Source organism: Lissotriton vulgaris, chromosome 1_1 (genome assembly GCF_964263255.1).
Source record: "Lissotriton vulgaris chromosome 1_1, aLisVul1.2, whole genome shotgun sequence".
Classification (NCBI taxonomy): Eukaryota; Metazoa; Chordata; class Amphibia; order Caudata; family Salamandridae; genus Lissotriton; species Lissotriton vulgaris.
The window spans coordinates 1,329,614,439-1,329,641,618 of NC_141685.1; the positions used below are offsets into that span (position 1 = coordinate 1,329,614,439).

Genomic DNA, 27,180 nt, shown 5'->3' on the forward strand with positions numbered 1-27,180 from the left:
ATCTAAAATTAGGACCACATCCTAACAGGGATCTGGCCCCATGGACTATTTAGGCTGACAACCTCCCAGAAGAGGATTCCATACACAGGGAGATTTACTTTCTGGAAAGTCGAATACAGCAGTTGCTGGACATGAAGTGAACAAGCTAATCTCTGAACGGGACTGGCAAGTGTTTTTCCATCTTATGTTTCAAGCAGTGATGGAGGAAGTCACAACAGGGGAGCCCCTACTGGATACTGATTGAGAAAAACCCTTTCCTACTAACTCAAGAAAACACATAGCTCTTGTGGGTTATACCTCTCCGGTTTCCATGCAGTTCAAACCATGGCCAGAGCCTTTCTGGCACTCAGCATTCACTTTTGTTTAACATCTGTTTATTAAGTACAAGCAGTGATAAAATACAGGTCACAGCATGAGACAACAGTGCTAGATGACATGATAGGATAGGTTACCCCTAGATGACATCATAGGCTAGGTTACCTCAGCATGCAGATAGTGAGTGCGATAGATAGACAGATAGATGAGGGCGATAGAGTGGGGGCGATAGACAGATAGAGTGGGGGCGATAGACAGACAGAGTGGGGGCGATAGACAGATAGAGTGGGGGCGATAGACAGACAGAGTGAGGGCGATAGACAGACAGAGTGAGGGCGATAGACAGACAGAGTGAGGGCGATAGACAGACAGAGTGAGGGCGATAGACAGACAGAGTGAGGGCGATAGACAGACAGAGTGAGGGCGATAGACAGACAGAGTGAGGGCGATAGACAGAGTGAGGGCGATAGACAGAGTGAGGGCGATAGACAGAGTGAGGGCGATAGACAGAGTGAGGGCGATAGACAGAGTGAGGGCGATAGACAGATAGAGTGAGGGCGATAGACAGATAGAGTGAGGGCGATAGACAGATAGAGTGAGGGCGATAGACAGATAGAGTGAGGGCGATAGACAGATAGAGTGAGGGCGATAGACAGATAGAGTGAGGGCGATAGACAGATAGAGTGAGGGCGATAGACAGATAGAGTGAGGGCGATAGACAGATAGAGTGAGGGGGTTAGACAGATAAGAGTGAGGGCGATAGAGTGAGGGGGATGGATGGATGGATAGATAGATGGTTGTGTGTGTGGTTGTGGTGGGTGTGCGGGATTGTGTGTGCGGGATTGTGTGTGTGGGGGTGTGTTTGGGGGTGTTGTGTGTGGGGGGTTGTGTGGGGGGGTTGTGTGTGGGGGGGTTGTGTGTGGGGGGTTGTGTGTGTGGGGGGTTGTGTGTGTGGGGGGTTGTGTGTGTGGGGTTGTGTGTGTGGGGTTGTGTGTGTGGGGGGTTGTGTGTTGGGGGTTGTGTGTGTGGGGTTGTGTGTGTGGGGGGTTGTGTGTGGGGAGTTGTGTGTGGGGGGTTGTGTGTGTTGTGTTTGGGGGTTGTGTGTGTGGTTGTGGTTGTGTGGTAGAGTGTGGATGTGTGTGGTTGAGTGGTTGTGTGTGCTTGTGGTTTGTGGTTGTGTGTTTGTGTGCTTGTGTGCTTCTGGTTGTGTGCTTCTGGTTGTGTGCTTCTGGTGGTGTGTGGGGGGTTGTGTGTGGGGGGTTGTATCTGTGTGGGGGGTTGTATCTGTGTGGGGGGTTGTATCTGTGTGGGGGGTTGTATCTGTGTGGGGGGTTGTATCTGTGTGGGGGGTTGTATCTGTGTGGGGGGTTGTATCTGTGTGGGGGGTTGTATCTGTGTGGGGGGTTGTATCTATGTGGGGGGTAGTATCTATGCGGGGGTAGTATCTATGTGGGGGGTAGTATCTATGTGGGGGTTGTATCTATGTGGGGGGTTGTATATATGTGGGGGGTTGTATCTGTGTGGGGGGGGTGTGTGTGAGGTTGTGTGTGCGGGGGATTGTGTGTGGGGGGGGTTGTGTGTGTTTGGGGGGGTTGTGGGTGTTTGGGGGTTGTGTGCGGGGGGTTGTGTGCGTGGGGGGCTGTGTGCGTGGGGGGTTATGTGTGTGGGGGGCTGTGTGTGGGGGGCTGTGTGTGGGGGGTTGTGTGTGTTGGGGGATGTGTGTGTGTTGGGGGATGTGTGTGTGTGTTGGGGGTTGTGTGGGGGGTTGTGTGTGGGGGGGGTTGTGTCTGTGGGGGTGTGTGTGGGGTGTGTATGTGTGGAGGGGTTGTTTGTGTGTGGGGGGGTTGTGTGTGTTGGGGGTTGTGTGTGTTGGGGGGTTGTGTGTGTGTGGGGGTTGTGTGTGGGGGGTTGTGTGGGGGGGTTGTGTGTGGGAGGAGGGTTTGTGTGTGGGGGGGTTGTGTGTGTGTGGGGGTTGTGTGTGTAGGGGGGTTGTGTGTATAGGGGGGTTGTGTGTGTAGGGGGTTGTGTGTGTAGGGGGTTGTGTGAGTAGGGGGTTGTGTGTGTAGGGGGTTTTGTGTGTGCGGGGGTTGTGTGTGTGCGGGGGTTGTGTGTGTGCGGGGGTTGTGTGTGTGAGGAGGGTTTGTGTGTGTGAGGAGGGTTTGTGTGTGTGTGTGTGGGGTGTGTGTGTGTGGGAATGAAAATATGAACCAGTGCAAATGTCATGCATCCATCACCATTAGGAAGGGTTCCAGGAAAGGGCAGAGTACTCTATTAAGCAAAAGGAGCGCTAAAAGGGTCTCTTATTGTGAACGGTGGAGCAGTGTTCTCATCTCGGTCATAGAATTGCCTTATCGACCTTCTGTCAGTATTGCCTCAGCTGTTCATTCTGCCGGCTCCGCTTCCGCGGGCATTTGTATTTAATACACTTCTCCAAAACCTTAACTAGTTTCTGTGTCTTATTGTAAGTTGACACATCAAATGGCGACGAGGACGGTGATTCGAAGTTAGCAAAGGCCCGCCGAAGATGGTTTTATTTCATGAAGATTTTTTTCCGGTCTTCAGTGGTTTCCCATAAGGCAAGTCGATATTTATTTTTTATTGTATGGGGCATAATTTTCCACACTAATTATAATGTGTTTGTTTGAATCGAGACACTCCGACTGACAAGTCATGAGACATCGTTTCTTCAGCTCAGGAGATTGTCAAGCTTCTTGCAGAATTTGTTCAGGCAAGTTACGAATTTGCATTCTTTGCCTGTGTTAATTCCGAGTGCTAAATGTCTGTCGTATTTCTTTCATGGTTCGACGTGGGAGGTTGACAGTTGGTGTTCGTCAACATCGTTGTCACTTCGCTGAGGCAGTTGAAAATTCCTCACAGCTTCAAAGGTCTTTGTTCACGTCACAGGCAGAGTTTTTGCGTGCGCACGACTACGACAGTTGGTGTTTTCGACATCGCGTCCGTCAGCTGTGTTTTGACAGTTCCTTTCAGCTGCATCTGTCAAAAGGTTATGTCAGTTACAGCGTGATCGTGCGTGTTCACAAGATTTCAGCGTGACTCTATTTTGTGTACTTCAGGTTTGCGCGCAGTCAGTTTCCTCAGGAAATACAGTATGCTTAACAAATATGTTGAAAGCTGAGGTAAAGCAACACATGTTTTTGTTAAACAAGGATCATTTTTGGTATCCTTTTTCTTTCTCAATTGTTTGTTTCTTTGTCCAAATTCTTTTATGGTAAAATAACGTAAATGTTCACGTTACTTATTCAAGTCAGCTCAGTTGTTGATCTCATGTTATAGACTATATTTTTCCTGATCGATTTTCTTCCTAGAATAAGCTTATTTATTACTAACATTGTGTCTTCTAATTCAGTCAAAATAGCGTTTTTAGTAAAAAAAGAAGTAGAAACGAAAAATTTTGAAATGTCTAGTAACACTAATATTAGCGCACCTGCTGCATTTTTGAATGATCCAGGAAAACCGGTAATGAAATGGAGGAACTGGCTAAGGCGTTTGAAAACAATTTAGTTGCAATAGACGGAAAGAAGAATGAGCCAGAGAGAAAGAGAGCCATTTTATACGGTTTGCTAGGTGCTGCAGGACAGGACATTTTTGACAGTTTACCAGAATATGAGGTTCCTCCAGGACAATTCATTCCATTGGATGAATATCAAGAAGGGCTAAAACGATTAGAAAAACAGTTTGGAGAGGAGCCAAACAATGATTGGTCGTCGTCTTTTTGCTATGCGCAAACAGTTAGAAAATGAAACTGTTGAAGAATATATTGGAGCTTCACGTGTTTTGGCTACAAAATGTGAATACAATGAGATGGTGGATGTATATTTAAGGGACCAGTTAGTATTTTATTGTTTTGAAAAGAAAATTCAAGAAAGATTATTGTCATGTAAAAATCCATCGTTACAAGAAGCTATTGATATAGCTAAAGGGATTGAAAGGTCGCTTGAGACTTCTAAAGTTTTGTCCTCTGATAAGCAATCTCGACCAGAAGTGTATGTCGTACATGATCTTAAGAAAAGTAATACTACCTAAGAAAGGAAAAGTAGAGAAACAAAGCCACTGATTCAATTGTTTTTGTTTGTTTTAGATGTGGCTCAAAGAACCATAAAGCTGATTTTCCAGGATGTCCAGCAAAAAGGAGGAAATGAACGAAGTGCATGAAGGTAGGACACTTTGCTAGTGTGTGCAATAATTTCAGACAGCAAAGATTTCAGAAAGTAAAGGTCAGTTATGTAAATGACTTTGATGAGAATGTGTTCAAATATTGTTTTAGCAGTCAATGATCCTTCAGATAATATTAAAGGTCCCTTAGGATTTGTACACATTGGTGAGGTAGAAGTTAGAATTATGGCAGATTCAGGATCTCCAATAACTAGAATTTCTGATGAGAAATATAATAAATATTGGCCTAACACAGACTTATTTGCAACTGACAAATCCTAAAGCTTATGGAGAATTCGAGATTAATGCTTTTGGGTATTTTCATGATATCTTGAACATCAAAGGAAGGGTGATTCCTACAAAAATGTATGTTGCTGAAAATGGTAGAGATATAGTAGGTTCGAAAGATTTAGCGAAATTGGGAATAATTCTTAAACCAGGCGCGGAGGATCTCATTGTTTTAGATGAAAATTTCGTGCAACCAGTCATTTCTTCTGTTAATTCTCTGTCTTTTGATAGTTTGGAAGAAATTATTAACAGTATGAGACTCTTTTTGAGGATAGGATTGGTTGTGTTAGAGGATTCGAACATGCCATCAAATTGAAAAAAGATGCTGTACTAGTGAAGCACAAGGTAAGATCCATTCCTTTGTCTGTCAAAACAGATTTACAAAATCTTCTTAACAAGTTAGTTGAAGAAGATGTTATTGAACATACTAATTCATCGGAAGGGGCTTCCGCGATCGATTTGATTAAAAAAAAGGATGACGAGGTCCGCTTATGTGCAGATTTGAGGTCTTTAAATAAGAACATTGTAGTGGATTGTTTTCCATTACCTAGAATACAAGAGATTTTAGCAGCCACAAATGGATCAAAGTATTTTTCACTTATAGACCTCAAATCTGCGTACCACCAGGTACAACTTGCGGAAGAGTCAAGGGAGTTAACTACATTTATTACTCCCCTAGGTGCGTATAGATTTAAGAGACTACCGTTTGGTTTGGCTTCCTCAGCCAGTGTTTTCCAGAAGTTGATGGAATGCATTTTGGAAGGCGTGACTGGGGTTCAGAAATTCCAAGACGATATTCTAATGCATGCCAAGTCAGTTGAGTAACATAATGAAATTCTAGATGTTTTTCTTAACAAGTTAAGCGAAAGAGGGATGACAGTAGCAAAGAACAAATGTAAATTCTTACAGACAGAGGTTGAGTATTTGGGCCATATTCTGAGTGGTAATGACATTAGGCACAAATTGGACTTAGTTAAAGCTATAACGGATGCCCCTGAACCTTGTGATAAAGATGCCCTTAGGTCATTTCTTGGCCTAAGTGAGTATTACTCTCGTTTTGTTGAAAATTATTCAGAAAAATTGGAACCATTATGTATTCTTTTTCGCAAGGGTGTAAAATTTGCATGGTCAAAAGATCAGGATATTGCATTTAAAGTGATCAAAAAAGCTATACTAAATGCTCCCACTTTAAAACCTTATGATCCCGAAGGTGTCAATATCATCACAGTGGACGCTAGCTCTGTTGGCATTGGAGCAGTTTTCACTCAAAAGGTCGCATGTGAGGTACATACCATTGCTTTTATTTCTAGACGGTTACTTGAAGATGAAATAAACTATAGCACAATGAGCGGTGGAGAAACTTAAAATGTACCTTTGGGGTAGGAAATTTGAATTGGTCACCGATCATTGGTCGCCAGTATCTTGCAGCCTTTCTGGAAACCTCTGGCCTTCTGGATCACTCGCAGCATGGATTTCGGAGAGAGCATAGCACGGAGTCGGCCCTTACCATTGTGCTGGACAACATCAGCACCAGAGTAGATAAGGGCCAGACCACTCTCCTTATCCTGCTAGATCTCACGGCTGCGTTTGATACCCGGTCTCCCTCAGTGTTAACATCTCGGCTGAGGGAGATAGGGGTGGAGGGGCCCGCACTTAGTTTGCTGGCCTCTTTTCTCGGCCAGAGGGAACAGAGAGTTAAGCTGGGGGAGTTTCCATCTCCATCCCTTCCTGTGCATTGTGGGGTCCCTCAGGGGTCGCCATTAAGTCCGACCCTTTTCAACATCTATGTGACCCCACTTGCCAGGCTCATTAGATCTTATTGGATGGAGGTAGTCTCCTATGCCGACGACACGCAGATATTGAAATCTTGCCCAACCTGTCATCTCTGCTGCCTCCAATTTTAGACACTGTATGGAGGCAGTTGCTCAATGGATGATTTGCAATTCATTGAAGCTTAATGGCGAGAAGACAGAAATTCTGGTGTTCGGAGAAAAGGAGGATATTTGGTCGGCGGAATGGTGGCCTACATCGTTGGGCGTGTGTCCGACACCCACTACCCTGGCCAGGAACTTAGGAGTCATGATTGACCCTACCCTGGGGATGGGTCAGCAAGTAAAGAGGACTATCTTCACATGTTGGGGTATAATAAACATCTTGCGGAAGATCAAACTTTACCTGTCCCCTCAAGCCAGAAAGCAAGTTGTAATTGCATTAATAGGCTCAAGACTTGATTATTGTAATGCCTTATATTTAGGCATTAACAAAGGTCTGTTAATGCGACTTCAAATGGTGCAGAATGCCGCCGCCAAGTTTGTTCTGGATCTACCTAAGCGGGCTTCTGCCTCGGCTGCCAGAAAGACACTGCATTGGCTTCCAATCGAGGCCAGGATTTCTTTTAAGTCCCTATGCTCGATCTATTGGGCTTTGGCTACAAACAGATCTGGAGGCCTAAGGGACCTGTTGGCTCCTTATTCCCCTTCAAGAACTCTGCGCTCCGCCAATAAATCCTTGCTATCAGTCCCCCGTGTTCGTAGAGCCAAGTCGGGTGGCAGAGCTTTTTCAACTTTGGCTCCAAAGTTGTGGAATACTCTGCCGATTGAGATTAAATCTCTTCCCTCAAGACAAGCCTTTAGGAGGGCTCTCAAGACGTGGCTATTTGCCAAAGCCTACCCTTAGTTCTGGATTTGCCTTTTATGATTTTCTTTGGTTAGGCGCCTTGATGCCTTCGGGCTTAGTTGTCGTTTATAAATTTCCTTTCATTCATTCATTCATTCATAAACCCCTAACGTTTCTAATGGACGGATGTGGTAGGGGAAATGGTAAAGTTTCTTCAAGATTAGTTAGATTACTTTCTAAGTTGCAAGAGTATAATTTTTCCATCAAACATATTGCAGGCAAATGTAATGTTAGAGCTGATTTTCTGTTGCGTCTTCCATTGAATTAGGACAACACCAAAGAGCATGATGACACGGATTGGTTGTATGATTAAACAACTACCACTGAAATCACGAATGCCTAAACCACGAAGGCTAAAGAACGACCAAATGCTAATCACTAAGTATTGAACCACGACTTAACTGAACCACGAAAACATTCTTTTGACATACAAACCGAATCTACCCATATTTTCAACCTGGTGTAAATGAAAACCTGCTATATTTGAAAATGCCATTCTTACTGTGTTTTTCTTTTTTAACAATACTATTTTTTACACGTAGACGCTTACCTCTTTTTTTAATGTCATTTTTTACTTTGCTACTAATTGTTAATCTCCAGCCTTGAATTAAATAAAAATATTTCTGGTATTGACGTCCGATTAAAGAAAATCTATTTTTTCTTAGGGAACTGGGCTATCTTAGGATGTTGTCATCAAACATGAAAATACTCGTAGCTGAGCCATTCCTAGAGCTACAGGATTCATTGCAGAAAAGACAGAAGAATTGAGGAAAAGAAATTAATGAAACCTGACGAAAAGGGCGATCGCAGTGATGAAAAAAAAATGCTAGAAACTGATAAATAAAGCGGAAGTGCCGGGTGGTCTGTTATTCAAATGATTATATATTATCCAACCAACTTTTTTTTTTAGCACTGATCAATAGAATCTGAATTAAAAAGTGCAACATCACAGAAATCACACAGAATGTCACTGTGAATCTGGGAGTGTGAAAGTGGTCACAACTAGGATGCTAACTTAATTTGCGGCATATCAAAAGTAAAATTAAAACCAAATGCACTATTTTTGGCGATTTTAAAATAAACATGTCAGCATAAAAACATCTGAAAACAATTCTACAGTGCCATCTATTGGCCGCACTTGGTAGATTAAAATCTATATACATTTTTGCTCGTGTTGATAATTCGTTGTTAAGGCCACTCGTTGTTTAATGTAGTAGTTGTTGAGGTGGTCGTGGTTCAGTTTCAGGTCGTTGTTTATGAGTCGTTGTTCAGGCCACTCGTTGTTAGAAAATCGTTGTTCAGGCTGTTTCCCCACTGATTGTGTTGTTTCATTTATTAATTGCAGTAATCAGTTTTCTCAAATTTGTGAAGAGTCTGAATGGATTACACAATTGAATGAAGATCCTGTGTTAAGCAAAGTTAAATTATTTATTACCAGTACGTGGCCACCAATTAGAAATTTGTGTTCGGATTTAAAAACATGCGCACATTTATCTGATGAATTAAGCATAGAAAATGGTTTCATTTTAAGAGGTGATTTGCTTGCACCCCCACCTAAAGTGAGAAAGTTACTCATAGAAAAGGCCCACAAATCCCATCTTGGTTCTACCTTAACCAAGAAGGTTCTCAAACAATATGAAGTTAACTCCTAAGTTGATTCTTGTACCACATGTTTGAAATCCGATAAACATTGGAAGCCCAGGGTGCAAGAATTGCAATTGGTGGATATACCAACCTTTTCTTGGAGTAAAATTGCAATTGATTTTTCTGGACCTTTTCATGCATTGGAATTTTCATCTAGATTTTTGATAGTTGTTTGTGATTACTATAGCAAATGGATTTATTTCAAGTTTCTGCCTACTATAGATTCCAAGAGTGTGATAACGTTTTTAGATTGTCTTTTTGCTATAGGTGGTTTGCCACACGTACTTGTGTCAGACAACAGGAAAAGACTAACTTCTGAAATGATGATTGCATTCCTCAAGAAGAATTGCATTTTCCAGGGAAAAAAAAACATTGTATTCCCCTAAATCGAATGGGCAAGTAGAAAGAGTTAACCGTTTCTTAAAGGATGGCATTCAAATGGCTGTTTCAAACAATTTACCTGTTGTTGAATTTACGCAGGAAAGAGTGGACACGTTCAACAACACGGTCAACACAGTTACACATTTTTCACCATTCTATCTTATGAGAAGTAGGCAATCTGTTAGACATTTCTCCCAAATTCTCAATTCTTCAAAAACGGGAAAAAGACTTTACAGCTTTGAATGATAGACTATTAAAAGGTGAAGAAAAATATATGTGATTAGCAAATGAGGACAAAAGCATACCATGACAAGACTCATAAAGCTGTCAACAAAGACATTGCTAAAGGAGATTGTGTCATTGTGATGAAGCAGTTTGTGAAGCAGAAGGGAGAGTCAAAGTACTATGAACCTTGCGAAGTTGTAGAGGCTTCAGGAGGCGCAGTTCAATTGGATAAATTGGGTTGGAGAAATAAGAGTGACGTCATTAAACTTAAAATGTTTCAGAAAGATGTTTTGTCCAAATCAAGTTCTCCCAAGCCTGATTTTCAGTCTGATTGTTTTTGGGGTGATGACCTTACTGGTTGTAATAATGCAGGAAACATCTCTGAAGTGTCAAAATCAATAGCTTCCAGTAATGAGATCAATTTTTCCACGCTTCCAGCATATATCCCAGTAAGTTCTGGTGGTGAGTGTGATGTGGAAAAGGGTAACCAAAGTCTGAATACACCTGTGATCCAGAATACTGTAACTACTGAAGTTAATGAGGTTTGTAACACTCAATTGGAGAATGATGGTTCTTCTCCATCTAATGTTTTTGAAGCCACATGCACCAGTTATGGTAGGTTATCACAAATGCCCAGCAAATTCAGAGATTTTATTATGTATTAATTAAGTCTTTTGTTCACTTTGTGTTTCCAAAAGGGGGAGATGATGTATTACTGTATAACCTAGGTTAGCGTTCCAGTTGCTGTAAACCCTTCTACATTGTAGACCTCTATGGTTCCTTTCCTATTGGCTGTTTGGACTCACGTTACTTACTTTGCCTGTCATAGAATTGCCTTATCTAACTTCTGTCAGTATTGCCTCAGGTGTTCATTCTGCCGGCACCGTTTCCGCGGGCCTTTGTATTTAATACACTTCTCTTAAACCTTAACTAGTTTCTGTGTCTTATTGTAAGTTGACACATCAGCACTGAAAGTCTCAAACACTCCATTTCACAAGATATTGTTTGGTTGAAATCTTACTTTTTGCATGACGGGCGTTTAATTAATTCTAGACTGCATCTTTTATAAGAAAAACTGTCCTTTTTTGTCTATTTGTAAAAACAAAGTTTTTCTTTGCTGGTTTTTCGCCCGCCTTCCATGCTCCACAGTCCGCCCTACAGCCTAAGGCCTTCACCCTTGGTTTTAACATTAGCCGCGAACACAGTCAACGAAGACGAAGTGGATTGAAAATAGCAGCAAACAAGCAGCTGCAAACAGATCGGTGCAGACCCTGCACTGCGCACGAGCGAAAACGGGGATTAGCTGGATTCGAAAACAAATTGGTCAGGACAGATGACACGTGCATCCTTTAGTCCAAACAAGCGTGCGCACGCATGTTGCCACAAGAGGGCGCTGGTGCTCCATTTCTTTCTATAATGCAGATAAAGGATCCCAAAAAAAAAAAAAAAAAACAGCACGCGCCTCGCGCTGAAGTTAAAAAAACAAGCTCTCTGCATTGCGTGGTGGGGGAATGGGGAGTGGCATTGGGGGGCGGGGGAGCGGCTTGCTTCGAAGTCTGATGCCGAGACTCAGACAAATGGTGGTGTGCGATGTGGCTGGCTATGTGCACGCGCCTGGCTCACATGAACTGTACCCGATCCACAGTTTTGGATAGACTTTTGAAAGCCTTACTATAATCTCAACAAACAAGCATTGCTAAAGCGATGCTGTAGTCGAGACCTAAAAAGCAAGGAAGACAGGTAGTGTGGTGTATACATAAACAAAGACAGGGAGACGACAAGCAAAAGAAGGGGATACTGTTAAAAAAATTAAGAAAGATGGAGAAAGAGAAAGACAAAGAATGTGAGAAGGGAAGATGAAGACAAATAAAGAGAAGGAGATGAAGGAAGAATAAGTGAAAGATTAACAGATCTAAAAGAAAAAAGGGAGATACAAAGATAGTGCAAATTGAAGAAACAGTGTTTCGATCATGGGCCTTATCTTTTTGGAGGCCCACCATCTTTTTTACTGTACTGATATCATTAATCTCATTAAATGAATGGTTGGTTGCCGACACTAAAGAGCAATGTTCTTTTAAGACAATCAGAGAGAACTGAATCGAGAGTACAACAGGCAAGTTTATACAGTGGATATCAATGTACTAGTGCAGGGGAAAAGCAGGGAGGACCAAAAGTATTCAGGAAACTTAAATGGGGAAAAAGCCTGCTGAAAAACATACAGCAGCCATCTACTGCCATTCAGTCACAGCACAGTTATGAGATTCATAGCAGGTTCAAATAAATGCTTCAACTATAAAGTAGAATCATTTGATAAACATATCCGGAGGCACAATCATCATATATATTTACCTCTTCTGCTGCACCTATACATCGCCGTTGAGCCTTTATGGGACTACGACGGTATGAACCACCCCAAGATGAACTAGTCGTCAGTTTGATGGGAAAGGCTTTTTCATACGCAGAAACATGGTGGTTCAACTTTCCAACAGTAGTGAGGGCACCACTGTGGAAAGAAAATGTATATTTCAAAGATGTACAAAAGCACGAGGGATGCACAATTAAGATCACAGTAACAATCGGAAGCAAAATACCAAATCAGTTCTTAAGATAGAATTTTTTCCTTTTTTTCTTATGTTTTTGTCACTTATGTCTTAAGGATGCCAGAGAAAATCTTACACAGCTTTCAAATAACGACCTTTTTTCTTAAACATTGAAACTTTTTTTTTAAGTAAGTCTAGCAAACGGCATTACAAACAACTATCAGAAGACTAAATACATTCATATTTGGCTTCTGACGGTAGTGCCAAAGCCTTTCAGGAGGAGGGAGGCCTAACAACAAGAGGGGATGGTAAGTGGTGGGGGCAGAGGGAAAAGAGTGCCACCACAGGTATCACCCAACCTTACCCTCCTTATCTGCTGCATGAGCTATTTTAGGACACTATGAACCTGGGGATCTGAGGATACCTACCAGCAATGGCAGGCAATAGAGAATATTGTAAATTTTGTATTACTTTTTTCATAAACATGGCATGCTGACATCAGGCATTCCTTAACGATTGCTTGTTTTAAGCAGGGTAACCTGCAGAAAGAGTTAATATGGAATGTATGGCTGCAAGTCAAGATTAAGGCTTGTTTTTTACTCTAAATTTGATTCAGATTTCCATCTGGTTTTGGTTGGGAGTATACAGAATGGACATTAGGAAGCAATTCGAAACTGTCTTCAGGCAGTCATTTTTTGAAGCCTGGCACTAACTGGGCACATAAAATATCTTATACGTTCAAGTTTTCACATTAGGTTTAAAAAAAGAGCTAAAGAGGTGAATTGTTTACCTTGGTGTTTTCCAACTCTCGAGGTTCAAGCTTCTACCTGGCCTTGGTTTCTGTGATGTAGTATAAACAGCGTGAACAGGGTGTCTTGAATGTCCATTGGCAGTAGGCTTGTCAACAATGACCTTTGCAGTTTGCCTTAACGTTACACTATCACCAGAGGCTTTGGAGCTTTCAGATGAAGACATTCCTTTATAAGAGAAGAACAGCAATCCGCAAGCCCAAGAGTAAGTAAATGCCTAAATGAGGGTGATCATACATTGCAGACTTACACAGCTCAATTTCAACACGCTAGGCCACAAACTAAATGCACAATGCTTCATGCAATGTGGAAACAGGTGCAGCTCACAGCATACAATGAAACAAACTTGCTATTAGATGGCTCATATTAAAATAGCCACATATCCACAGACCCGTGTATGAGTTTTATAGACTTGGTCCAACAAAACAGACGTCTTCATTTAGAAAAAAAAGCAGGTGACTACATTTCAGATATTATTCTGACGGCAAAGCAGTCACTAATCAAGACAGAAGTGAACACCCATACTTGAAAGCGTGGCCATCTTAAGGCAGTTTGATTTGATGTGCTCCTACACGCACCATTCCAGACACCTGAGATTAATCTGCAAACATTATTCAGGAGACCCAATAGACTGCACACGGATTCCATGCATATCTAGCACCAGAACACGATTGGTTACTGCACAACACCATTAGTACAAAGATGTCTCTTGGCCAATGACTGGAAACATTTTTTTACACATGAAGTATACAAATTTCCACTGGAAAAACCCCAGAAGTAAATTGTTACCTGTTCGGACTTGGGGAAAACGCAGATTAGTTAGAGCTGGTGACGCACAAGCTTGATCCAATGCGGCATGCTTTTGAATAAGAAACTAAAAGTTAAGAAGAAGCATAGTTAAAACTAATTTGCCATTTCATTCTTTGAATATTGCATTTATAAAGCAGCTGTAAAGACTCAAGGAATGAACAGGTACTAAATTTGTGAAAGAAATCAAGAACAGTGGATGCAAGGAAAGGGAAAGTTAACATTAACATAAGAATATGAAAAGAAAAATTACAAAGGGGTAAGACCAAGAATACACTTTAACACCACCAATATGCCTTAATAAAAGCATTAGAGCTCCCCAAAAATCTAGCTGGAAAATTGGAGTTAGAAACTTGGAATTCATTCCATAGATTGACACATTTACAGAAAAACAAAATATAACTATTGCCAAGTTCATTTTTCTTGATATAGACAGCCAGATTGCACAGGATCTGCTACACTTCATGTTCTTCTGCAGATTCTATGAAGTACCTCGGAGACATTTTTCACTCCCCCTTCTAAAGAGGCTTAATTTTAACCAGGTTCGCCCAGCACTTTTATATTTGCAGCTGCTGAAACCAGACTGTATATTTTTTTACTGTAGGTTACCTGAAATCGCTGGTGAGAAACAGGGCCTGCTTGGAATATTAGTTATTCTAGGGGGAGGAGGTACTCATAGTTTTTAGGTATCTTTTTAGTGTGTTTTCCTTTTGATGTATTGAAACTTGTTTACTTCACTTGCCATATTTTACTTGTGATTCTTCTTGTATCAAGGTTGTGAGTTCAAACTTTTTAATGTATATTTTCTGAGATGTGTATATTTATTGTGACTTTTATGGTTTTCACATTGTAAAACAGAATAAAGTTTTATGAAATGAAAAATTAAATGAAATATATGATGCAATGGGTTCGCTATCTAGAAAGGGAGTGCTAGAGACAGCACTTTTCACGATAAGCAGAGATGCTCACTCCAACACAAACCTTTGGAATGTTTCTCTACACTGAGCTTGTGCTGCCACTCATACAAGAACCAGAGGGTTTCTGACTCACGTGACGAAGCTCGTCCATTTAAGGAGATTATTGCATGGTGTTCACATCCCTGCAAAAACCGAAGGGGGGGGCTACCAGGGACTCTACTTGCTACCTGGCAAATGTGTAGACCCTTGTAACTGTTATGTATCCCAGACATACTCTTTGTCATCCCGCTCGTTCGACTGTCTCTAATCTCGCAGCAGATGCTTGGTCAATGCCAGGTGTTTTCAGATTTAGCATTGAACTACATTCCTTTCCTATAATTGAACCCTTACACAAAGGAATTCTTTATGGGAAAGTCTGTAGTTATAGGAATATTTTGCTTCTGCTCTAAAACTTTCCCTGCTTTATGTAAATTATACTTCAGAGTGGTTATCTATACTACTATTATAAAGGAAGAACTTTGAACCTTTGAGGCGGGTAAACTCGGGAACCACAGCGCCAATCCACACACCCGATACATCGTTGTAATCGTGAGGGTGTGCAGATGGACATAGGCTATATAAACGCAATAAATATACTTTATTTAAAAAATTTGCCAAAAAAAAAGTAGTCCCTTGGAAGAAGCGCCGGCCGCGACGTGCGTGCTGACGTGAGGAGCGCGGGGAGGAACGGCGTCCAGGAGCGCGAGGAGGACCGGCTGACATGGCGCGGAGCGGCAGACAGGCGGTGAGGAGCGGCGGGCAGGCGGTGAGGAGCGGCAGACAGGTGGGGTGGGGCGCCAAACAGGCAAGGAGGAGCGGTGAGCGGCGGATGAGGTAGGTTATTTATTTATTTATTTATTTAGGCGCGGTGATCTGCGGAAAAATGAACCAAAAATTACAATCGTGAGCAAGAGGAAGCAAACGGAGCATTACAAAAGTGAGCAAAACAGTGCATTACAGGAGGAAAAAGTTACGTGTGCAGGTTACAAAAGCGTACATCGTGAGCAAGAGGAAGCAAACGGAACATTACAAAAGTGAGCCAAACGGTGCATTACAGGAGGAAAAAGTTATGTGTGCATGTTACAAAAGCGTACAAAGTAAACAGAGGTACGGGGAGGAGCGGTGAGCGGCGGATGAGGTAGGGTATTTATTTATTTATTTATTTAGGAGCGGTGAGCGGCGGAAAAATGAAGCAAAAATAACAATCGTGAGCAAGAGGAAGCCAACGGAGCATTACAAAAGTGAGCCAAACGGTGCATTACAGGAGGAAAAAGTTACGTGTGCATGTTACAAAAGCGTACAAAGTAAACATAGAGGTATAATACTGCACTACAGGAGGAACAAGCATTTACAATGCAATGGTTTTGCCTTTGTTAAAGTTAGAGCCATTGGCATTGCTCGACATTTTTATTTATGTTTTTTTAACATAAATAAATGGCATTGTCATTTACAATGCCACTAGCTTTATCTCTCGCAAATGACACACACAAACACACACAGAGCCCCCCCCACACACACACCCACACAGAGGCCCCCACACACAGCCACACAGAGCCCCCCACACACACAGAGCCCCCCACACACACAGCCACACTTTTCGGTCTGATACCACTGCACCAGCCGCACTACTTCCCTACTGACCGTTCTCCACTTCAGCCCCGTCTAAATTACAATTCATGCTTGTGACCCTTTTGCCTGCTTGTGCTTGTTTTCATGACCCGGTTGCCTGCTTGTGCCTCCGTGTGCCTGCTTGTGCCTCTGTGTGCCCCTGTTGCCTGCTTGTGCCTCCGTGTGCCCCTGTTGCCTGCTTGTGCCTCCGTGTGCCCCTGTTGCCTGCTTGTGCCTACATGTGCCCCTGTTGCCTGCTTGTGCCTCCGTGTGCCCCTGTTGCCTGCTGGTGCCTCCTTGTGCCCCTGTTGCCTGCTGGTGCCTCCTTGTGCCCCTGTCGCCTGCTTGTGCCTCAGTTTTCGTGCCCCTGTTGCCTGTTTGTGCCTGTTTTCGTGCCCCTGTTGCCTGTTTGTGCCTGTTTTCGTGCCCCTGTTGCCTGCTTGTGCCTGTTTTCGTGCCCCTGTTGCCTGCTTGTGCCTCTGTGTGCCCCTGATGCCTGCTTGTGCCTCCGTGTGCCCCTGTTGCCGGCTTGTGCCTCCGTGTGCCCCTGTTGCCTGCTTGTGCCTCCGTGTGCCCCTGTTGCCTGCTTGTGCCTCCGTGTGCCCCTGTTGCCTGCTTGTGCCTCCGTGTGCCCCTGTTGCCTGCTTGTGCCTCCGTGTGCCTCTGTTGCCTGCTTGTGCCTCCGTGTGCCCCTGTTGCCTGCTTGTGCCTCCGTTTTCGTGCCCCTGTTGCCTGCTTGTGCCTCTGTGTGCCCCTGTTGCCTGCTTGTGCCTCCGTGTGCCCCTGTTGCCTGCTTGTGCCTCTGTGTGCCCCTGTTGCCTGCTTGTGCTGTGTGGGTGTGTGTGGCGGGCTCTGTGTGGCTGTGTGTGTAGGAAGCTTTGTGTGGCTGTGTGTGTAGGAAGCTTTGTGTGGCTGTGTGTGTGGGGGGCTCTGTGTGGCTGTGTGTGGGGGGCTCTGTGTGGGTGTGTGTGTGGGGGGGCTATGTGTGTGTTTGTGTGTGTCATTTGCGAGAGATAAAGCTAGTGGCATTGTAAATGACAATGCCATTTATTTATGTTAAAAAAAACATACATAAAAATAATGTCAAGAGCAATGCCAATAGCTCTAACTTTAACAAAGGCAAAACCATTGCATTGTAAATGCTTGTTTATTTAGGGTTTTGAGCACTGATATTAGTATTGACTGTGAAGTAAAACTTGTGAGTGGTAAAAGTCATGCTGTCCTTACATTGCACACTTACCCACATCTACGTCAGAATGACACTTCTGTTGTCAGACACATCCAAGAACTTCCAAAGGTCCAGTGACATCCACTTTTAAACTTGTGCTAACATTATGTGGAAGGTAAACATATGGTATGGTCCAAACGCATCCAACCACTGGCAAAGGTCCTGTTACATCTGCTCAGTACACTTGTAATACTTTTGTGAGGAATTAAAAACATTGCTGAGACCCTTTCTGGCAAGTTAGCACAGCCAGCTTTAGCGAAAGACATTACACTGTGGGATGTCTTAGAGTGTACAGATCAATGCTCTTGAAAGGCTTGGTATATTCTGTTACCTCACTGAGTCCCCAGATTTCCGGCTCAGCATGTGAAACCCCCCTTCTCACCTCATGGCCAACACCATGCCCAGACTGACGTTACACATTGCTGTAAATGTGGCGCAATATCACTGATACCCGTCAGCAAACTCACTAATCTGAACGCTATTGACAGGTGAAGTGATAGCTGATAATTTGCTTTTGTCAGCACTGTCACAGGAAGTCTGCCTCTTGTAACTGTTTGGCTTGGTCTCACGTTAGCACTGCTTTTTCATACAGCAGTTTATAGGTATACTGGTTGAATTTGTACAACAAATACATGATTTTATCTCCGCGCTACACATTTTAGGACACTAATAACTAAGCACAATCCTGAAAACTTGTTGGCCAATATTTAAAAAATCTTTTGACATTTCCGAATCCATTAAGGTCTTTATTTATGTTCTTAAAAGCAATCTATACACAAGGGGGGAGGGGTCCTCTAACTAGCTCAGAGGGAGATGAGAGATGGAAGACGGGAGTGCCCAGCATCTAATCGCTGAAGTCTCCCAGATGATGGGGGTGCCACTCCGATGTGGTATTGCACATGCCTAAAAACTGTCTTGCGCCTCAGTTAAGCATCCTGAGTAATTGATGTGCTATTTATCACACCCGATCTCGAATAATACCCTGGCGATTGATACATTACGGTCATTAAGAGTAACCTGTGAAAATGGGGCAGAACAGGAAAATATTTATGCTAGAGCACCCAAATCCAGATGACCTGGTGCGAGATCGCACTACGGGGGGAGGGGCGGACACTGACAATGTGTCCCGACGCCCCTCTCCCCTTGCAGGCACTCACCGGGTCCGGCGGCTGCTGGAGGAGAGCTCCCGCTCCTCTGGACTCTCAGGGGCCGCGGAGGGACGTTCTCTTTCCACGGGGCTCCTCCTGTGCTCGGGAGCCTCGGGACGGTCGGTGCAGGTTGCTTCCTCCTTCCGGCTCTCTCCTCCTCCTCCTGCGATGACGCGGAAGGGGGCTCGGCCCGCTGGGCCAATCCCAGCGCGGCCCGGGCTTGAAGGCAGGCGCTGCTTCCTCCTCTCACTCGGGGCCGCGGCGGTGAATACACGGAGCAATGCCGGGTGGGCACCGGCCTTACATCTAAATATTAAGCGAGGTGGGCACTCGCTCGGGGTACCACAACAGCGGCAAGGTCCCTGGCAGGGTGGGCACCTGCCAGCGGACAAAATACTCGAAAATCGGCCAAATAAGTAGGCAGGTGCCGGCAATGCCGGACCAGATTCAGGGGCGTTCCCGGCTTTTGGCTGACGTAGCGTTACGTAGCCAAAAGCCAAAAATTCTCGGGAACGCCCCCCGAATCTGGTCCGGCATTGACGGACAGGCCCGTCTCCCAATGGCTAGCCTCCATTTATGGAGCTAGCCAATGAGAGAGTGGGGACGGTCCAGTCCTCACACACACACATCATTAAGTTTTTTCTAGCCATGCGTACTTCGTACGCATTGGCTAGTCAAAACCTAAAAAGTGACGTGTGTAGGTTACAAAAGCGTGCAAAGTAAACATAGAGGTATAAAACTGCAATATATGGAGGAATGTAAATGTAAATATAAATGTACAGGAATTTATATAGCGCAAATCACCAACTGGTCTCTAAGCGCTTGCTTAGGGAACTCGTCCTGGTATTCCCCTGTGAGATAACCCCAGCAGGGTATCCGCAAGGTGAAAGCCAGGCATCCCGCCGCGAGGGGCCGTTGTGGAGATTAAGCAAGCTATTGCCCAGAGTCGCAAAGTGTGGACCCGTGAATTGAGTAGGCACCGGAGCGAGAATTGTCGAGTCCACGGACATTTTAGGACTCAAGACCCCGCCGAGCCGGGAATTGAACCCTGGTCCCAGGCTGACCTCTGCTTCCAGGTCTGCCTCCTCTAACCAGTGAGCCACACTTCTCCACGTGGCTCCGGGGGACCCACGGACAACGTCGGGGCGGGCGGGGGCCCTGGAGCCTAATTGCTCCCGGACAACGTCGGGACGGGCTGCTAGTAAATGATTAACATATACAACTACGCTATCTGCATAGGACCTATTACACGCCACGGCGGCGCTGGCGCGCATGCATTCACCCAGAACATTCCCACAAAGAGGGCCCCTGGAACTATAATAAGGAGGGAGGAAGAGGGGAAAGGAAACAAGCTCCCTGCCTATTCTGATAAACAACAAAGGTGTCACGCCTATATTTTTTAAGGCACTATTAAGTTGCACCTGAAACTGGTCATTCAAAAAAACACAATGATCATATTGTATCTGGAAGAACGATCATTTATTAGAAAATATATTTGCTTTCACCCACATGGTAGATGTAAGCAACTGACAAACCCCTAGTCATTTATATATATATTAGAAAACAGCGATTAGAAGTACATAGATCTCAATATTCATCAAAATATGCATTCTCGAGGGCAAGGAGGGGGGCAGCCCAGAGGGAGCATTGAGGATCTCCTTTCCCAGTTATTGGAAGACTCATCTCCGCACATGCTGTTGCCCCATTTTGGACTGGAACAGTTGGGAAGGCATTCAGGTAATCCGCACTCTTCTACTCTTAGGTGCACCAGTATGGTTATCCTCCCAGCTTTAAGCTTTGTCTCATTATATGTACTGTGGGGCGGGAGGCGGGACCTCCTTGGATTGTGCGTCATTGCTCACCTGTTGACCCCTGAATTGTGATATTAGCTGTATTTTTGGTTCCTGTAAGTATCTAGCTGGGCCTCGCGGCCCCAATGGTCCCTTCATTCTCTTTTTGGGTTCTGCATCCGCTTTCCATTGCCACGCCCTCTATTGGTCTGTGTGTAGTTTTCCATCGGACATACTGCACTGGGTCTGCCAGTATAGACTCAGTGGCGATTCCATTTTCACTTTGTCTTTCACAGCTTTTTGGTTTGTCCAGCCTTATGGCTGGGGGGCCCAAGTACACTTACTCTATTAAACAGGAGTTGTTTTTTATGGGAGCCTCATTTTTTTTAGGATTCTATTTTTATCCTGGGAGTGCTCCCGCTGGGATGCCCCCTAAACTCCCACTTAGGTTTGATTTTTTTCTCGTTGGCGCCCTGATTAATATGTGACAGTTGCATACATCTACCATATGGTTGAAAGCAAATATATTTTTGAATAAATTAATGGTTTTTCCAGATAATAATCATCATAGTGGTATGATTATTTTTGGGAATCACCAGTCTCAGTTGTGCCTTAATAGCGCCTTAGAAAATATAGGACCTACGCCGTTGTTGTTTATCAGAGCAGGCAGGCAGTTGGTTTCCTTTGTATTGTCCCCGAACCTCACTGCCTCTGCTGTTCACCTCCGAAAGCAGATTTCTTACATATGGGGTGGCAGTGCTCTTCAGTGGCACATTATTGGCAATGGGCAGCGGATGGCCTATTCGGTCTCTCGAGGTCTGGGTCGATCGATTGAGACGACACCTAAACTTGCTCAACTGGGCCTCCTAAATGAGGTAGGGAGGGGCCTTGAGGGGACTGGACGTTCATGGGCATATCTAAAGTGGTTGCGCTAAAAAGGTACACTGCGTGCCAGTGGAAATGTCTACACCCCAGACACTAGCTAAGTGGAGGCCTGGAATAGACTAGTGAGCGGAGCAGGAGAAGCCGATTTATACTGTCAGGGGATGTCTCCAAAAATGTAATAAGATGTAGGGGAAATGGGAGGAGGGGGGAAATACTATAGCCTAGAAGTTTTGTCTGGTAGCGCGTCCCCCCCAAAGTTGGTGATCCACTTGGATCTTCCTGAGCATCTGGGAAGGGGTGGTGTGGAGCAAGGTTATTGTACTTTAATTTGTTGTTTTACCGATGTCTCAAAACACAAAATGTGTTTATTAAAAAAAATGATAAGCATATCATTTATCTCTATATACTTTTGCAGGTATTGTTGGGAGATTAAGGCTTGCATACCATATTTTTCAGGCAGTATTACTTGGATACCGTAAAAAGTTTCACAAATATGCATTGGTGTAGGACAGTGCCTCCTTTTTAGGTCTCGCCTACGCAGCACGCATGCGCTGCCCGCATGCGCTGCGTAGGAGAACTTTAGCCGTAGCTCTGCTCTTTTTAGAAGCACATACTCGTGCTTGTTGCGGCATCCAGCTTGCGGGAGCGAGCCACAAGCACAAGTATGTGCTTCTAAAAAGAGGAGGCCGCGCGCGCACCACTCACATGCTTGTTCTTCTCATTCTGCTTTGGCCGTGTGTTCATTTTTGCATCTCTGTGCTTTTCTTCCCTTTTCCTTGTACACTTCCATCCCACCCCGGTCCCTCTTGACAACAACACACTTCCACTTATTACACAGTATGGCTGTTTCTGCATGGCACCACTTTCACTTTAATGACGTATATTTAGCAAGGACCCCCTGAAAACATAGATACAATAGTTCCTAGGTCAGGGAAAACAAAGCATTTAAAAATTGAAAGATCAATGTCATTGATCTTTCAATTTTTAAATCATCAATAAAATACCCAATTTTGTAGTAAGTTGTAGCCAATTGTCCTTTTATATTGCTTTATGTCCTAAATATCAGTTGCCTAGGTTGTTTTTTGTCAAATACCACTTTCACTTTAAACTTAACGAACAGCATAGCAGTGCGCCTTTCTCTATTTCTTCTCCACTGTGCAGCTTTCAATTGAAATGTAAGGAGTGGCAGAGGTGTGCTTTATCACACAGCATGGCCTCGCCACTTTATTTGTGAACAGTGCCGCTTTCCGCTTAAGCGTGCTTTTAATTGTTTGTGAACAGAGCGCTTTCACTTTAAGTGCATTTTTAATTGTTCGTGAACGGCACCGCCTTCCTCCACAAACCAATATCACAATTTTATTTCTCCTTTCTAAGAAGTGGCAGTCTTCCCCAAGTCATAGCTCCCCCAGACAATCTTATTTTTAACACAATAATTTGTAGCAATAATCTCTTTGTCTCTCTCTTCTCTACACCGGAGGGCAAACTAGCAACCACAAGCTACTTTCAATACATAACAAATGGCTCTATGAAGAAAGTGCGTTACTGCCGAGAGCATGCCGATCACACTAAATCATACGCAGTGAGTGGGAGAATGTTTGCTGTTTTAAATAGGGCTTGTTGATCGACACTAGACAGCGTCATATATGTTTGTAACTGACAGTAGCTGGCGCGCATATGCATAAAAATGCCTTTATATGACATTCCACCTTTTAACTGTCTCTTGCATCCTAGACAAAAATGCACGCAGCAAAATAATTAGTGAATTATTAAAAATCATATCACATACTCTTCCTAACAGTAACCTGGCAGACGAGCGAGGAGATTCCGCGAAGAAAGTAGGTCACAATTTTTTCAGTGGCTGGACTTTCAAAACAAAACCTCATTTTGCAGAACAATGACTATTGTTGGTGTGGAAAGGTCATATTAAAACAATAATAATACTCTGGTTGAATCCACCCAATGTATGGAGCCAGGGACAGTTAGGGACAGTTACCTTCCACAGCTACTGGTAAATGCACTGATTTCAAGAGTCCCTGCAGCTCCCACCTCTGTGTGCACACAGTGTGCATCCCAACAGTACTGTGTGCTGCCTTACACCACTCGCCTCGTCAGCCCCCATGTGGTGCCCCCAATAGTGACACAGGCAGCCTTGCACATACAACACTAGAAAAATCTTGCCATTCATGGTGGCGGTTATAGCTCTAACTTTCATTAGGTTTCAACTAAACCCTCACTGTGTCGCTTTACATACAACACACAAAATCACAGCGGCAATCTGTCTACGCTTTGCTCAAGGAGAGCGCAATGTTTAAAAGCTCATAAACACTTTCACTCCACTGTAAACAAAATAATGTAAGTAAAACACATTATCGTTTATAATACCAATAGCTCTAACTTTTTTACTACTTACTACTAATCAAAACCAAAAGAATTTAATTACGCTCCGAAAATGTGTATGCTTGCTTTGCAAACATTTTGGGAAAAGTCTGCACATGCGTCACAATTGTTTTTATTTTTTCTTTTAGAAAGGTTTATTACTGACAATATATAGTGTCCATTTAAAATTGCACTGTGTAATTATTGAGAGAACTTCAATGGTATTTGTTTTGCTCCAAATGCTGTGCATTTGTACATTTCAAGCTCATAAATAAAATTAAGCAGGACAAACACAGCACATGGCACACCTCCTTAGTGCCATGCCTGCAGACACTGCATGCAGTATAGTTAAGTCACCCCTACAGCAGGTCTCACAGCCCTATGGCAGTGTGCACTATACTACATGTGTGCACATATCTGTAGGAAGCTGGCTCTGTATATACCACACCAAAATGAGGTACAGTGTGCACAGAGTCAAGTGGAATCCCGAAGGTAGGCAGAGGTAAAAAGTAGATAGCACCTTACTCTCTATTTGTGGTAGTGTGGGCGAGCAGCAAGGCTTTCCCAGAGGGTAGTGTTAAGCATTTATTGTACCAACTCAGGAAAGACATGATGTCACACACTCAAAGACCGAACTCAGACCAATGTGCTTGTATAAAAATATTACTTAGCTCTTTTATTTCTAGACCCAAGCCAGGCCTGGTGCAGGTAAGTGAAATGATACTTTGCAATACCTATGCAATTAATTACAGTTGAATACAGGTTCAAATGCCGTTGGTTGATTTACAGGTAAGTCAATAATCATAATTACTTTTCAGTTACTTTGTAGATTACAATATTCATTACTTCTTGGATTACTTTGTAAGTTACTTTTGCAAATCAGTGTGAGACATTTCCTAGACAAAAGTTAAGTAATACACTTTTGGTACATTTGCAGTTTTTCAAGTCTTCATACAAACCAACTCCACACTAAAGATTTTTCAAAGAAACGCGGTCAATGCGATCCTATGAGAGGAAATAAAGTTATCGGTTTACAGGTAAGTACTTGTTTGTGGGAGTCGGTATTCTGGGGTTAGATCCAGAGTTCCCCCAGGGTCGAGAATGCACTCTCAGATCACCCTCAGCGGCAATAGGGCGGCGGGGTGCTGAGGCCCAATGTTATCCAATGGGGGATAGGCGGTTCACGAGCAGGCCACAAGGTTGTGGGAGCAAAGCTCCTGGACTTAAGCTCGGGGCAAAGCACACAAGATACACCCACAGCTGCTGTTTTGGCGTTGGAAGCCCTGTTTTCAATGGGAGTTGACGGTTTTGGATTCTGGCTGCAAGCTCCATCCAGGAAGACTCCTGGGAGGAACCAACAGCGGGGCAGGTAAGTTGGAAGGCTAGGGGACGTAGGTTCACATCAGGTTCTCTTCTCCAGGGCGCAGGACGGCTGGATGCAGGGTTGTCTTTTAAGGTTGGTTTTTACCTTACCAGGCCACCCGCGGTTGGGGTGGTGTCCCTGTGCAGAGGCTGCAGGCTACGTCGGGGAGTCCTTGAGGCGTCAACCCACAGTGGACTCATACTCTGGAGCGCTTGGGGACCTCGCTGGAACCGGTGGGCCACCCGGATTTGGGCCGTAGGCATCGGATACAGTGGTGGTTCCAGGCGTCTGGTTTCTTTGTCCTCAGAGGGCCCAAAGTCTGTCTTGGGAGTTTCTTTAGAACAGAGCAGCTGTTCACAGGAGATCTGGTCTTTGTTGAAGGCAATCAGTCCTCCCAGGGTTCTGGAGGTCGATGGCTGCAGGACAAGGCGACTTTTGGTGCAGGATCTCTGGAAACTGCAGACGGGCCGGTAGGGCTGGGTCCAAGTCAGTTCTTCTCTGCAGTCTTCTCTGCTGGGTGTCTTTTTCGTCCTTCTTCTTAGGTTGCAGGAATCTGTCTTTTTGGCTCGGGCTTCCCCTAAATATTGTATTTAGGGGGCTTTTTAGGGATCTCAAGGTCAGTAGCCAATGGGCTACTGACCTTAGGGTGACTACACCCTTGGTGTGCTCACCCCAAGTGGGGAAGTGGGCACAAACCAAAATCCTGATTGGGGAGTGGCTGCCATCTGCAAGATGGCGGGCACTGAAGAGTGGGCTTTACCTCGCCTTCCCCACCCAACAGGTGGGGTTGGTAGAGGTGGGCACACCTTCTGGGCTGTGCTCATTTTTCCCAACTGTTTACCCGCTGAAAAGGAGGGCAGACAGGAAGGGGGTCTGCTCCTAATAGCAGGAGAGGCTGGGGGTCGCGTTGCTAAAGCAGCAAGGCCTTTGAAGCTCCGCTGCCACAGATGGCTCTTCTTGTCCTGGGGAGGTGGGACCACCTCCGTGCAGGAAAGGCTTTGTTTATGGGCAGAGGGAGCAAAGGCTCCCACCCCAGGGGTCCAGAAACCGGTCTTGTGGTGGCAGGTTGGTTTGCACTAGTCAGGGAACCCACCAGAGGCTGGTCGTTTTTCAGGGGGCATCTCCAAGATGCCCTCCAAGTGAATTTTAATTAAATCCCACATTGGCATCAGTGTGGGTTTAATGTGCTCAGAAGTTTGATACCAACCTTCCCAGTTTTCAGTAAAGCCATTATGGTGCTGTGGAGTTTGTAATGACGAACTCTCCACACCATATACTCTTAATGGCATTACTGCACTTACAATGTCTAAGAATCGGTCTAGTCACTGTAGGGGTACAGGGTTCATGCACCTGCACCATCACCACTGGTATAGTGCACCCAGCTAGAGAGGTGGCTGACCTACGCCAGGGCAGTGGGTTGTAGGCATGGTACACAGGGATGTGTGCCATGTCGTCTCTTTACTTTATTCTGCACCAAAACATGCAGCCTGCAATGGCAGTGTGTGTGGGTAAAGGTTCAGGGCCTCTTAAGGTGGTACAATAAGTGCTGCAGCCCTTAGAGGCCTACCCTGGCTACAGTGCCCTTGGTTCCCATGGTACCTTTTACAAGGGACTGACATGGGGCCAGAGCGGTTTCAATTGGGGTTACAAGGTACAGTTTTGGGAAAGAACACAGGCCCTGGGAACCTGTTTGGCAGGGACCCAGGGCACATCAAGTCAAAGTGCATCAGTAGTGTAGAAAAAGGTGGGGACGGGGGGAGAGAGGGTTACTGCAACAGAAACCCAACTTCCTACAATTTCTGCATGAGCAGATGTGACCCTGTGATATCTAAGTCGATTCTTTGATATTTCAAGTGAATAGGGAAGCTATTTTAAGTATATGTGCTGGACACCGGAGTTTACGAGTTCCCCAACTACACAATGGCTTCAATAAAACTAGAGGTGTTTGGTATCAAACATCTCGTACAA

General features: G+C 44.4%; 1 protein-coding gene across 2 annotated transcripts in view; it reads right to left on the reverse strand.

The window, feature by feature from the left end:
• Positions 1-27,180, reverse strand: part of SENP1 (SUMO specific peptidase 1) — a 195,765-nt gene that overhangs the window by 91,247 nt on the left and 77,338 nt on the right. For both annotated transcript variants that reach the window (XM_086966231.1, XM_086966241.1), the window contains 3 exons: positions 13,841-13,925; positions 13,033-13,219; positions 12,052-12,205 (listed from right to left, as the gene is read on the reverse strand). In XM_086966231.1, the coding sequence (XP_086822357.1) occupies positions 12,052-12,205; positions 13,033-13,219; positions 13,841-13,925 (426 nt within the window). The remainder of the gene's footprint in view (positions 1-12,051; positions 12,206-13,032; positions 13,220-13,840; positions 13,926-27,180) is intronic.